The sequence below is a fragment of the Spermophilus citellus genome, assembly GCF_964194105.1.
Source record: "Spermophilus citellus genome assembly, chromosome: 4".
NCBI classification, from domain to species: Eukaryota; Metazoa; Chordata; class Mammalia; order Rodentia; family Sciuridae; genus Spermophilus; species Spermophilus citellus.
In genome coordinates, this window is record NC_138185.1 from 113,055,485 (window position 1) to 113,069,908 (window position 14,424).

At 47.7% G+C, this 14,424-nt stretch overlaps 1 protein-coding gene across 1 annotated transcript in view; it reads left to right on the top strand.

Moving 5' to 3' along the window:
• The window catches only part of ITGA11 (integrin subunit alpha 11), a 118,185-nt gene that overhangs the window by 65,149 nt on the left and 38,612 nt on the right, over nt 1–14,424 (top strand). The window contains exons 8-10 of the mRNA XM_081293135.1: nt 6,263–6,407; nt 6,840–7,005; nt 8,528–8,598. Of these exons, the coding sequence (XP_081149261.1) occupies nt 6,263–6,407; nt 6,840–7,005; nt 8,528–8,598 (382 nt within the window). The remainder of the gene's footprint in view (nt 1–6,262; nt 6,408–6,839; nt 7,006–8,527; nt 8,599–14,424) is intronic.

Here is a 14,424-nt window from a genome sequence, read left to right on the forward strand (position 1 = left end):
TACTGAGAGGTGGCCTTGGGGTGCACACCTGAATCCACTGATGGAGCTGGCCAAGAAATGGCCAGGAGGGGGCATTCCAGGCTGAGGGAGCAGCCCACAGGCTCAGCATTGCACCTGGCACCCCCCAGGTCAGACAGCAGCTCACAGAGGTCATGGTCCAGGTCACACAGGTCTGGTAGGGTTTCATCAGGACCTGGTCTTTTCCTGAGAGAGACAGGAACCAGAGCAGATTCTAAGCAGACCAGAGACATGATATGAGCTAAATTCTGTGGGTCACTCTGGTTTTTAGTTGGGTGGGTCCTGTTGTGACTATAAAGTTCTTACTGCTCTCAAGGAATTTGTAATCTCAAATCCCTTTACCCAACACAAAATCACAACTTAAAAATCTGATGATTCATGCTGATATTCATACTATTACAGATTCACAGAGATATTCACACTATTCTGCTATATGGAAATATGATCCTGAAGTTTTTCTTGGCTCTCAATGTAATAAAAACTGCTATTCTCCTGCCATAATTTTCTGCATGAAGTTTTTATTCCCTGAGCCTGGCCCTTCGTGGAGGTCACAGAAGCTTCTAGAATTTCCTTTGAGGGAAGAGCAGAGTTCTCCCTTCACTAGGCTGGGCTTCAGCCCAAAATCTGCTCTCGTCATGTGGAGTGGGCCTCTATGGCCTTTGGGTCCACAACTCATACTAAAATTAAATGGGATTTTTTAAGGCAACATGTCCAGAATATCAGAGAGCTACAAAGAGAACAGCAGATGGTTTTCCCTCTTCACTGGCTGCCGCAGTCTGGCTGGGCACAATTCATGAGCCACAAGCAGAAATGAACTTTATTTTTAGAACACACTCCGCACCACAGGAGCTCTTCAGGAATTCCCTCAGAGCCCAACTGCCACCACCGGCTTCAGGCGAGCCTCTCAACCCCCACTCCTCCTGCTCTTGAGGCCGATTGGCTGGGTCGTGTGGGCGGAGCCAAAAGAGCCCCCAAATGAGCAGCTCCGTGGTCTGAAAGGGCGGGGAAACAGCCCAATGAGCATCACCACAGAGGAGCCAATCAGCTGGAAATTTGCTGGGGCCACTTCGGCTGTAGCTCTCAACATCTCCCCCTCTCTGTTTAATTAAATGACAAGCATGTGGCTTAGGGACCGTGCCTGCCTTAGGTTGTCCAATACTACATATGGTCCTTACCCATCATCTGATGAGCTGACCTCAAGGCGTCAGCCTCCTGTCTTATGTTGGTACCATTGCAATTGGATCTTACCCGTCATTGACTACCGGTCGAGCATACAGCCACACCTGTGGATAGGCCTTTGTACTAGTGTGGAGGTGAGGTTCTTTGCCTCACCTCTGTTGGCCCCCAAATTTTAGCTGAACGACCATCACAAGCAGAAGGGAGGAGGATACACCGGCTCCTTTTGGAAAAATTGTACCATTGATGAGACCATCAGCAAAAATACCCCGGCACTACCACAAGTCACTGCACCAACAGATAGTTCACAATGCATACGAGTGATACATAGTCGAGGCAAGTTCTACAAGCAGTTCAGTGATAGCTATTGCAGAAACTGTAGTTTGGTTTTATCTTTGTCTTCACCGGCACTGGGATGAAGATAGGAATTCTGGCAATAATGGCTAAAGAAAAAATTATGTAACATTCCAGCAGGCACTAAAAGAAAACAATTTTCTGAACAATTTACATTATCCTAAACAGAATTATTAAATATAATGAAAAGGAAAGGTGAAAGTAAACAAACAGATCTGTTAACCTCCTTTTTTGTTCACATATTAAAACAATCCTCAAAAGCTGTTTACACAATTTAAATTAAACCATTTAAATCACGTGAATAAGGAAAAAAATATTTGGATCCATTTTTTCATGAGCGCTCGTCATATATGATATATGGACATATGCACATACAAACATACAACACAAAACACAAGTGTGCACACATAATATAATACATACAACACATAACATAATAGTAAAGGCCTTGTAACTTTTTACAGGTGAAATCTCCATTGCAATGTTTAAAAACTCCATAGTCAAAAAATAGAACTGATCAGCAAAACATTAACCTAGGTCTGTATGAGCTCAAAAAACAAAATAGAACTTCATGATGTGGGAAAGGGCAATAATAAAATAGATATTGAAAAAAAATCCTGGTTTCATTAGCCTCCAGGTGTGGGAGAACCACTGTCGCAGATGTAAGGATAGCCAAACTGGATTTCTGGATATCAGCTGTTATGGATTTGAGCCAAATCATCTTCTTTTTGGTCTGTAGAAATCACTTTAGTTAATCTCTCTGGAATCCAAATCAGCTGCTGTTCTCCCTGTGGAAACACACAAACAGAACCCCGACTCCAGACAATCACTGGGTCAGGACCTTAGTTAATCTCTCTGGAATCCAAATTGGCTGCTGTTCTCCCTGTGGAAACACACAAACAGAACCCCGACTCCAGACAATCACTGGGTCAGGACCTTTCCATTGTCCTGTTAGAATATCCTTCCAAAGTACCTTGGGCTTATGTACATTTTTTGGACATATATGCCTTTCCGCAGCACTAAGCCCTGATGAATCCAAATTTTAAAAGTTTAGAGTAAAGAGGGTTATTTTAAGTTTATCTTTGAGGGATTTATACCCCTTCCCAATACCCTCTTTTTGCTTTAATAAGTACATTTTAATAGTTTGATGAGCTCTTTCAACTATGCCTTGTCCCTGTGGATTGTATGGGATTCCTGTTATATGAGTAATGCCAAATGATGAGCAAAATTGTTTAAAAGGGGTAGAAGTATAGCCAGGACCATTATCTGTTTTAAACTGTTTTGGAACACCTACAGTGGAAAAATTTTGTAAGCAATGAGCTATAATATCTTTAATTTTTTCTCCGGTATGAAGGGAGCCCATCAAAAATCCGGAAGAAGTATCAACTGTAACATGCAAATATTTTAATTTTCCAAATTCTGGCAAATGTGTGACATCCATCTGCCAAATATGGTTAGGTATCAGTCCTCTAGGATTGACTCCAAGATTAAGTTGTGGTAAAAAGGTCACACAATTTTGACATTGTTTTATTATTTGTCTAGCTTGTTCCTTAGTTATTTTAAAACGCTTTTATAAAGTATTAGCATTGACATGGAACTTTTTATGAAAATTTGTAGCTTCTTCTAGTGTAGAGAAAATATGTATACTTCACTGTTTTGAAATCTAAAACATGGTGAATTCGCTGCCCTCCTGCCTGTTCAAATACAGGGCATGCTAATCTTTGAGGTCCTGTCTCAGGATCCCATCTATCAACTATGGGGGTTGGGGGCCTCCCAGCATATGGAGGTGGAGCTATTGGTTGGACACCTACGCCCTCTGGTGATAGAAAGTTGTTAGTAACAGCCTCCTGTTGTAACTTCTCCCCCTGATGGCTTTTCCTCCTTTAAATTTTCTTCCTCTCTCTGACTAGCTCAAGACCTTCTCTTTTACTTGATCTAACATGTCTTCTACCATAGTCTGAACGGAAGGCTTTGGACTAGGCAAACAAAATCGTATCATTATCCACAATGGCAATGTGCCAACTGGCAGAGTTCCTGGGTTTTTCTTTTCCCTCTCCCTTAAATCTTCACCATGATGGTCCCATTTTGATATATTCAACAACTCCTCCTTAAAAATCCATGGGCTACATTTTTGTATTGTATTGACATATGCCCTAACTGTTCTTGGTTTTACTGGGGTGCCTCCTTCCTCTAACAATTTACTTAACACTCTTTTGGTTTGTTTTTTACTAATTTCTGATCCCATATTTCTACTATAAAGATAACACAACCCAACAAGATAACACCAAACAAAACCAAAACAGAATGAAACAAAATTGGAACAAAAATGCATTATATCAGCCTTTCTATCCTCCTGAAATGTCCATCCATCCTTTCTCCCTATCTGTTCCTCAGACGCAAATAGTTTTTCCTCAGATGTGAGCAGTTTTTCTTCCATCTCACCCATCTCCAGGGACAGGCAACTTAAAACAAAAGCGAAACAAAACGAAAGAAGAATCTTAAAATGGCTACCCATCCTCTCGCCCTGCCCTCAGGGGCGAGCAGTTTACCCTATCACTTACCCTCAGTCGTTCCCCTGCCGCAGTCTGGCTGGGCACAATTCAGGAGCCACTCGTCAAGCAGAAACGAACTTTATTTTTAGAACACACGCAGCACCACACAGCTCTTCAGGAATTCCTCAGAGCCCAACTGCCACCACTGGCTTCAGGGGAGCCTCTCAACCTCCACTCCTCTGGCTCTTGAGGCCGATTGGCTGGGTCCTGTGGGCGGAGCCAAAGAGTCCCCCAATGAGCAGCTCCGTGGTCTGAAAGGGCAGGGAAACAGCCCAATGAGCAACACCGCAGAGGAGCCAATCAGCTGGAAGTTTGCTGGGGCCGCTTCACCTGTGGCTCTCAACATCTGGCAGCTTGAAGAAGTTCTGAGACAACTTAGTCCAAGTTATGTGAATTCCTCAACATCAAAATCACATGCAAGAGCTCATCATGTAACAAGCTTGTCATGTAACAAGTTACCTCTGCTAACCCAAAGGCTACTGGTCTTCAGCCTGTCCTTACAGAGCTTAAACCTGAGGGCTGTCCTTCCTGCCTGGCAGTGGGTCAGACTCATGGGAATCACTGCCAAGTCCACAAGTGACATTAATTTTTATATCTTAAGTGGAAAATTCTACCTGCTGGGCCAGACTCTTGGCAAGACCATAGATGTACTCAGCACACTATGGTCTAAAGGAGGGTTGATCACAGAGGCACCAAGAGCCAGTTTTTCATGTTTAGTAGACCAATTGACAACTGTCAGGACCCCTTTGCCATATTGGGCGTGACTGGGCTAGCCCTGCTGTCCCGGGGCTGGAGGGCCCAACAGGTAAGCCAAGCTCATGCTCCAAACACTGAAAATTAAAAAGTAAGAGAACTATTTTCCATTTCATTTTTTAAATTTTTTGTTTTAATTAGTTATACATGACAGTAGAATGCACTTTGATACATCTATCAATGGAGTAAAACTTCCCATTCTTCTGATTGTATGTGATGTAGAATCCCACCGGTCTTATATGTGTACATAGGGTAATAATAAATGTCTGATTCATTCTACTATCCTTCCTGCCCTCAGAGCCCCTCCCTTCCCTTCACTCCCCTCTACCTAATCTAAAGTAATTCTATTCTTCCCTAGCATTGTGAATTAGCATCTGTATATCAGAGAAAACATTTTGCCTCTGTTTTTTGGGGATTGGCTTATTTCACTTAGCTTGATATTCTCCAGCTCCCTCCATTTTCTGGAAAATGCCATATTTCATTCTTCTTTAAGGCTGAATAATATTCCATCATACACATATATTCATATATATATATATATATATATATATGCACACATACATATATATATAGAATGCAATATTATTGGAGTGGAATATATATAAAATTCAATATTATTTATATATATATACATATATATACATATATATATCTCACATTAACTTTTTTATTCGTGTAATATTTAATATTTCCAAAAATACAATCAAAGTAGTCTTCATGGGAGAAGTCAGAACTCTGGGGCTTCCTCACACATGTTCTCCGGGTCAGTTGTTTAGGTGGTGAACTCCCTGGCACCTCAGCTCTTCAGTCCTTAGGAAAATGGGACACAATGCTGGGTGTTCAGTAGAACTTTTAAAAATTATTGATGGCGGGCTGGGGATGTGGCTCAAGCGGTAGCGCGCTCGCCTGGCATGCTTGCGGCCCGGGTTCGATCCTCAACACCACATACCAACAAAGATGTGGTGTCCACTGAAAACTAAGAAATAAATATTAAAATTCTCTAAAAAAAAAATTACTGATGGCCAGGCAAGGCCCCAGGAGAGTCTGACCTTATGGGTGTGAGGGGGGCCTGGGCATCAGTATGTTTCTAAACCTCAGCCCAAGAGATTCTTGGGTTTGCTAACCATTACTCAGCTCCCCTAAGGCCACCACCTGCCAACTTCCCTCCATACAAGATCAGGACCCCAAAGGGTCTTTTTAAAGTCGCTTTTGTAAAATGTAAAGATCCAAGACCCACCTAAGCTGTGGTAAAAGAGTTGCCTGGGGGTCACGACCCACCCTCTTCTTTGGTACGAGGTCTGATGGTGTTGGCATGTTGGGTTGCCCCAGGGGGGCCAGCTGTGGCTTCTGTGGCTGCTCTTCCCCATCCCCACGTCCCTCTGTGACCCACCTCTGTGCTCGGGTTCCAGATCAGAGGCTTTCCAGAAGGGCGGCAGGAAAGGGGCCAAGAAGGTGATGATCGTCATCACAGATGGGGAGTCCCACGACAGCCCGGACCTGGAGAAGGTCATCCAGCAAAGTGAGAGGGACAACGTGACCAGATACGCCGTGGCCGTAAGTCCCGTCCCTGCCCAGGGCTGCTGGCTGCCTCTCAGAGGGACTCCCAGGGGCTATTTTCTGAGAAGCAGCCTGTCATGTCCAGGCTTTCAAAAGAACAAGCCCGGAAGCTTCTTTAGCACTGCTCAGGCCTGTCCACAAAAGTCATGGGCTTGGTTTTTCCTTCCTTTGCCAGGAAGCTTCAGAAACCTCAAAAACTAGGAAATAGCTCAAGCCTTTCAGCTCCCAGAATCCTAGCTGCCTACAGGGTCCTTATCTTGCCTCTAAAAGAGGATCAGTCCCCAGACGCAAATGGTCCCTGGAGGAAAACTCAGGGCTACCAAAAGTCCTGGCTCAGCCCACCCTGGAGCCCTGGGGTCAGGGGCCCTGAGGCGTGTGGGAGATTCTGTGCTATGTCCTGGTTTGTCGTCCCTGCCCGTTCCCTGGCAGGTCCTGGGCTACTACAACCGCAGGGGGATCAACCCAGAAACGTTTCTAAATGAAATCAAATACATCGCCAGCGACCCGGATGACAAGCACTTCTTCAACGTCACTGACGAGGCAGCCCTGAAGGACATTGTTGACGCCCTGGGGGACAGGATCTTCAGCCTGGAAGGTGAGCCCTGCCTACCCAGAGGGGATACACACACCTGGGTTTAAATCAGACAAGCTCCCCAGAGGGAAATTCAACTGCACCAAACGGAATGGCGGAGCAAGTGTCCCTGCTTAATGAAAAAAAAAGGAGCCATCGAGTGTCATTTGTTCTGGATGCAAAGCGATGTGCTTTATGAACAACCTGAAAGGTGGCTTCTCTGGTATTCTCCATACTTGATGGCTGAAGAGACTGAAACTCAGAGCAGTTAAGTGACATGCCAAAGTTCCCACACTGGGGACAGTGGTGATATGTAGACTAGTGTTGCCAGGTTCAGCAATATGAAATGCAAAACTTGTGACAGACTTACATGAAAATATTATACATTGTTTATCTGAAGTTCAAATGTATCTGGGCACCCTATATTTTCTCTGGCACCCCTAGTTGGGACCCTGCTGAGCCTGACTCCTCAGCCTGGAACATTCAGTCCCTTTGTGCCACTGTGTCTTGCTCCATCAAAAGCAGTCTTTGCAGGGTTTCTTCAGATCGCCCCCTCCCAGAGATTTAAACTGCATCTTTTATTTGCACAGACCCCGTGTGCACAGTAAATTGCTCTACTGGGTCCTTCCAACACTGGGCCTTGGGCATGGGGGAGGGTCATAAAAAGAAAGAGAAGACAGCGTTCCAGAGCCTGAGACATCTGCAGTGCATTGGAAATGAAGATCTGCCCAAAGAGAGCCAAATGGCCCCAGAACAAGGATGGATAAAAGCACAGACATGGGCTTTTTTTTTTTAATATTTATTTTTTAGTTGTAGTTGGACACAACACTTTTATTTTACTTATTTTTATGTGGTGCTGAGGATCGAACCCAGGGCCTTGCACATGCTAGGCGAGCGCTCTATCACTGAAGCACAACCCCAGCCCCTAGACATGGGCTTTCACACCCACAGCAGAATTCAAATATCCAAATCAGTGTTTTTCTCCTCAAAGCGGTCACCTTGAGTGACAAGCACAGAGTTCCAATGATGTGTTCAGGAAACCCGTTGTGGAGTGGGGTCCTGAGCACCCTGGGCTTTCTTGTGCACCTCTGCAGTGGTGACATGTCTCCCTCCTGGGGGTAGGGATGAGGTGTAGGAACTATCCCAGGGCATCCAGAAACAAATCCAGTGAATAATAGGAACAAACAAAGCGAGAAATTCCATTTCTTGCCAACCATGTCCACTCTTTCCACACACTATTTAGTGATCTCTCCCCTGTTTTCACAGTCACTTACAGTATGTGGATGCAATACTTGTCCCCAGTCCTTTGAAGAAGTAATGGCTACTCACCCACGGCCATCTGGAAGGTGCTCAGCGCACCTCAGGGCACAGAGTATTGATGAGGGCTGATGATGCAGACAGCACCGTAGGCCTCAGCCTCGAGCCTTTCTCAAAAGTGAACCCCCAGTTCCTAAGGTGCCCCTGGGAGGTAGGAACTGTGAACCGAGTGCCATCTGGGGCTAAGCAAAGAGTCATGACACTGACAGCCTTCTGTCCTCTGTTTTAGGCACCAACAAGAACGAGACCTCCTTTGGGCTGGAGATGTCACAGACAGGCTTCTCCTCGCATGTAGTGGAGGTATGGGTTACCACTGGCTCCCTCCATCTCTCCATATCCTTCCCAGCTCTCGAGGTGTGTCTTCCCACCTTTCATGAGCTGCTCAGCCTCTCTTTCCTGGGTTCTCTCTGCTTCCCAGAGTCTTCTGTGGGTGGAAGAGGGAATTCAAGGTCTTCAACCTACCTCTACTGTCTTAAGGCCTCTTCAGAAGCAAGTGGACTACTACTAATAGTCTACTCACCCACCCGGAAGGTTCTGCAGAGGGTGCTGATGGAGACACCGCCTCCTGCAACAAATGACCCCATTCAATCCACAGAGCCCTGTGCAAAATCTAGACCAGGTGACATAGCCAACTGCATATGGGCCCCACTCCATGCAGACTCTGCATGGGATTGCAGAGCTCCCAGGTGGACCTGGGCCCCAAAGAGGGGGGCACAAGATGCCACAAGCAGCATGTGGTGCCTGGGGCTGTCTCGGGCCCCCACTCACCCTCTGTGTGCTTCACCTGGTGCTGGTTCATAAGATGGGGCTGAAACCACCCTGAATTGCCAGAGAGACAGAGTGTCCATATCTCTGAGATGCTTCATAAACTGTAAAGTCCTGCTTAGGAGCAGCACATGGGGAAACAGACGCCCCATGTGTTGCTCCATGGGTATGCTTCGAACAGGCATGTCCCAGGTGGGGTTGTGCACTCGTGTGCTGTTGGGCAGGCACTGCCTCCCAGTTTGCCAGAAAAGCCTGCTAGTCCCTGTAGTTGTGCACTCATCACCCATCAAATTTGCTTAACTCTTCTATGGAGTAGACGGGGCAAGTTCCTAGAGCCAAGTTTACAGATAAAGACATCGAGTCTTAGAGAGGTTAAGTGACCCTCTGCAGTTAAAAAAAAAAAACAGTGAGAATTAGTCACACGGCACCATCTACACCCAGAAGCTGCTCCATGAGCAAACAGGGAATCTCAAGAGTCTGAGTCAGAAATCCCAGATTGGAGGGGAGGGGGCACATACAATGCACAGCAGGCAGATGAACGGAAACACAACTTGAACCTGGATTGTCCTGAGTTGCATAATTCCCACTGTCCTGAATACAGAAAGGTGCATAATAACATATGCACCTCATAATAACAGCCCTGTTACAGGTGACAGCTCTGTAAACTTTTCCAGGGAAGTCCTGCACCTCGTTTCATGCTCAGAAGATCCCTACGGGGTCTGCAGGCATTAACAGTTCTCCTGTTTAAAGTGGTCAGATCCACCAATCTTCTCAGTGCCTTCTTGCCCTGGGCCCTATGCTGGATACGGCAGAGGCAGATGTGGAGCCCTGCCCTTCAGCTTGCAATCCCAGGGTAAATTGCTGGGCACAGTGAGGCAAGGGCATCCATGGGCTCAAGGTCAGGCAGCGAGTCTCATGCTCTGGCAGCACGAGTCCTGGGCTCCTGAGTCTGGGGTCAAGGCTGATTAGAAAATACATCAAGGAAATGCAATTCAATTCAATGCAACCAGCATTTGTCAAAAACAATTAAAGAAGAAAAAAATTGGAAGTGATTCTTGCCACCAAAAGTTAACTTCAAACAGTCCAAAACAGCAGTCCTCAGTTTTGATAACAGGATGAAAGAAACTGCAGATATCTCCTTGGTAAAAGCATATAACTCCAGGTCTTCTGGGCCTCTGTAAAGACCCCTACTCAATGAGGCAGCCAGACGTGACAGCTAATGCCAACCAGGGCAATGGTCAGGCTCTTACAGAAAGAAAGGCCTGGGCTGGGGCTGGGGCTGGCATGGCCAGGGAAGGATTGGCAAGGGGTCAGCACTTGAATGGGCCTCTGAAAGGACAAGGATCTTAGCAGCCCTGGGTGGGGCAGGGGAGCAGAGGATTGTGTACACAGGACTGGGCAGAACCTGGGCACAGGCCAGGGAATCAAAGACCCAGTGTCTCCTGTATCCCTCTATGGCCATTTCCTGAGCATCTTCCTGTGGGGTGGGGCAGGGGGCACTGAGGATAGAGACTAGGGTACCACTTCATTTGGGGAGAAAGACTTAAGTTTCACTTAAGGTTCATTCTCAGGCAGGTCACTGTCCAGGTCTCAGGGGCCAGGAAGGCTCAGCTGGGCTTAGGGGTTCAGGGAGTTACTCTGAGCCCTGGAAAATGGCCCCAGCAGCTCAGTGCGTCCAAAGCTTGCAGGATCAGTGGGTTCCCCAACTATTTGGAGGAGGTGGGGCAGGCAGGGAGACTCAGGAGCTTAGAGCCCCAGCTTGTTACTCAGGTCGGCCAAGGTCATGACTGCCCCGCCTGCCCTGTGCAGCTTCTAGATACGCTGCTCAGTTTTCCTATTCCCCCAATCAGAGGGACTCGGTTGCCTCTCCCCACACATCCCAGTTCTTTTACCATCCCTAATACCTGGGTCATGTTCCTATGTCCCAATCATCTGGAAGGTTTTCTCTGCTAAGACTTTTAAAGAGAATGATTATATTTGGATCTGAGACTTTTCTGATTGGAGGCGGAGTAAGAAAACCTCCAAATCCCAAGGGAATGACATGTTGGTGATGAGTCCACTGTAACTAGACATTAAGTTGTTCTGTCAGAGCACAGAGGTCTGTGAATGCCAAGCCACTGATGCTGTCATGAATGGCTGTGACCATCCTATCCCCGGGAGCCCAGCGACTCAGCTCTCAGTCAGTTAGCTGCTTTGGGAACTTGGAACAACAGGTCCAGTCTTGACCCTGAGTGGGTCCATGTTCTAGACCAGCCCTAAACTCCCTCTCTCCAGAAGTGGGCCATAGGCTACTGCCTGAAAATGTACTGAGGTGCCTGAGCTTCTCTGAGCCTGTTTAGTTCAGTTAGAAGGAAAGGAAGGGCCCAGCCCTGTGGGAGGGGTCCAGTATCCATCCTCAGTGGGCAGAAGAAAGGCACAGCTCTTCATTGCCTGGCTTGCTGCCTACTGTCTTATCCAGCAAGGAAACCAGCCTGCAAAGCTAAAGCAACAACAGAGAGCAGGGCCAGAGCCCAGGGTAGAGAGGAGACCTCCAGATAGATATCAGCCAGACACTCACGAGGTCCATGGTCCCAGACCATGCGACATTACATCCCAGACTGATGGCAGAAAGCCGGAGCCACAGGAACCCGGGAGCCAGAAACTCTAGTCTTGAATTATAAAAATGGAAAGAATATTCCAAAAATCACCCTCAGGAAAGCTAGCTATGGATGCCTGGTCAAACTTTAGAATAGATTTTTAAGCCAGTGGTTCATTCACATTGGGAAATGACTGCACAGGCCACTAAGAGCTGGAGTGGTTCTTGCGTGCTGGCTGCCTCTGGGTGGTGACCTCCGTGGCAAAAGCTGCACCATTTTTCCAGAAAGCTTGTAAAAGGGACCCCTGCCTCCATCCTGCAGCCTGTGCCCTTCCCATGGGCCTTCTGGGGCTGTGGGCTAGACAGCCAAGGTCACTGCTGTTACCAAAGGCTCTTAGTGGTTGAAGCCTTAAACAGTGTAATCTTAGATTTAGAGTTTGCATCTGAACTAGTTTTACAGTTTAATTCAATCAAAAACGAGAGAAGCTGGGGCTGGGGTTGTGGCTCAGTGGTAGAGCGCTTGCCGAGCATATGTGAGGCCCTGGGTTCGATTCTCAGCACCGCATATAAGTAATGATCCATAATGGTAAACTGACATCTGGAGGTTGGAGACCCTCCGTGGCCCTACAAAGTGGACTCCCCCTGCCAGTTTGGGTAGGCAATTAGGACTGTCCCCTGATCTTGGTGTTGGGGAGGAAGACCCAGTGCCCTCTGAGGGTCTCCCACCTGGCCTCCACACAGCCCTCCAGCAGCCTGGCTCCACAGCCTCCCCAAAGCCAAGAAAAGCTGGAAGGAAGAGCTGCTGGCATCCGCATCTGGACGCCATCACTGCCTGGCTGTGTGGGCTCAGACAGCACTTCACCTGTCTGAACTTCAGGCTTCGAGATGTCTGAGGAGTATCCCTGAAAATGAATCTTGAGGCTTCGAATGGATGTTGAGATTTACAGACAAATGGGTTGGGGTTTTCTTAAAATCCTTTCCTAACTCCTCTCTGGGCCCACCCCCTCCCTTAGTTGGTCACCCTCTCCTGGGATCCCTAAAATAGCCCGTCCTTGCCTCCCTGGGGCACTGCTCACCCACCCCACAGCGTCCAACTTGACTATGAGATCAGATCTTTTCTGGCGTCTGCCTCCCCAGGAGATGCAGTGTGCACCATTAATGAATGACAAGAGCTTCCAGGTCCCAGTACTTATGGCTGCCAAGCACTGTGCTGAGGGAGACAGAGGCAGACTTGCCCAAGGTCACACAGCTAGAAGTTTTGCAGCTGAAGAGGGGACGCAGGAAGGTCTGACCCCAGAGTTCATGCTCTAACCACTAAGCCAGGGAGTCTCAATCTCGACCCAGGAGACCTTCTGTGTTGGATAATGAGCAGACACCCCCACCCCAAGCTGTGATAACCAGAAACATCTCCAGACATGACCAAATGTCACCTGAGGAGGCAATGTCACCTGCCCTAGACCATGCTGGCTCCAGTGCTGGGGTTGTAGTCCAACCCTGGCTGGGAACCTGGACTGGGTGGAAGACAGAGTTTGGGGAGACATGGTCACACACCCAGGGAGCACCCACCTTGACTGGAAGGCAAGACTGAGGCAGAGGCCAGGTAGAAGAGCTAAGAGCTGCCTGGCAGGATGTGACAGGAATGCCACAGATGCTCCAGTAGGTCCGGCTACAATGGCCTTGAGGCCTCAGTTCCTCCGACAGCTGTCCAACCTGCAACCTGCCCCACAGAGCACCAGCTATGGGAAGGGTCCATCCAGCTAAGGCCACCTAGAGACACCTGGTGTTGTCTCATGGGAGCTCAGGCCACCCCATAAATCTGGGAAGACTGGGAGGCCATAAATCAGAGAATCCGTGCCAGGCCTGCAGAGGATGGGAGGTTGCCCGTCCCTAGAATGCTCTGCCATTTGGTGAGGGCACGTGACTGGCTTCCCCCACCAAGGCTCTGGCCCTTTTAATCTTCTATCTTCTTTCTTCTTTCTTTCTTTCTTCTTCTTCTTCTTCTTCTTCTTCTTTCTTCTTTCTTCTTTCTTCTTTCTTCTTTCTTCTTCTTCTTTTTGTCTTTTGCACTACCTGTCCAGTCTCAAAATGTCTGGGCTTCGCGCACTAGGAGAAGAACTGAGCTTTGCCTTCACACGCCTACTCCACACAGTGCCCCTGTCCTCAGTGGGGCTTTCCCTGTCCCCAATAAACCCACTCTCAGAAAAGGGCTTCCCACTAAGACTTCAAGACCCAGCTACCGCCAGGGTTACAAGAACACAAGGCAAGAGGCTGAGAGTGACCCGCTGGCTAGGGCCACCAAATCCAGGAGCACTGGTGGAATTTCCAGACTCCACTCTGCATCGCGTCAAAATGGCCCTGCAAGTACATCTCAGGGGCTCCTTGCCATCTGCAAAATCAAAAATTCATCTGCATGTCAGGCGCAGTGGCGCACATCTATAATCCCAGATGCTTGGGAAGCCGAGGCAGGAGGATCGTGAGCTCAAAGCCAGCCTCAGCAATTTCAGCGAGGCCCTAAGCAACTCAGTGAGACCCTGTCTCTAAATAAAATGCAAAATAAGGCTGGGATGTGGCTCAGTGGTCAAGTGCCCCCAGATTCAATCCCCAATATCAAAAAAAAATCATCTTTAAAGCCCTCTCCATACAACCAAGAAGCCTGGTCTGCAGTTAAGATCTTGAGCAGTAGGCAGAGAGAGGGGGGAAGAAGGATGCAAGGCAGAGCCCCAACAGTGCTCCAGATTGGGGGGGGGAGGGGGGGTCCAGAGGACAACTGGAAGCAGGACTCCCCG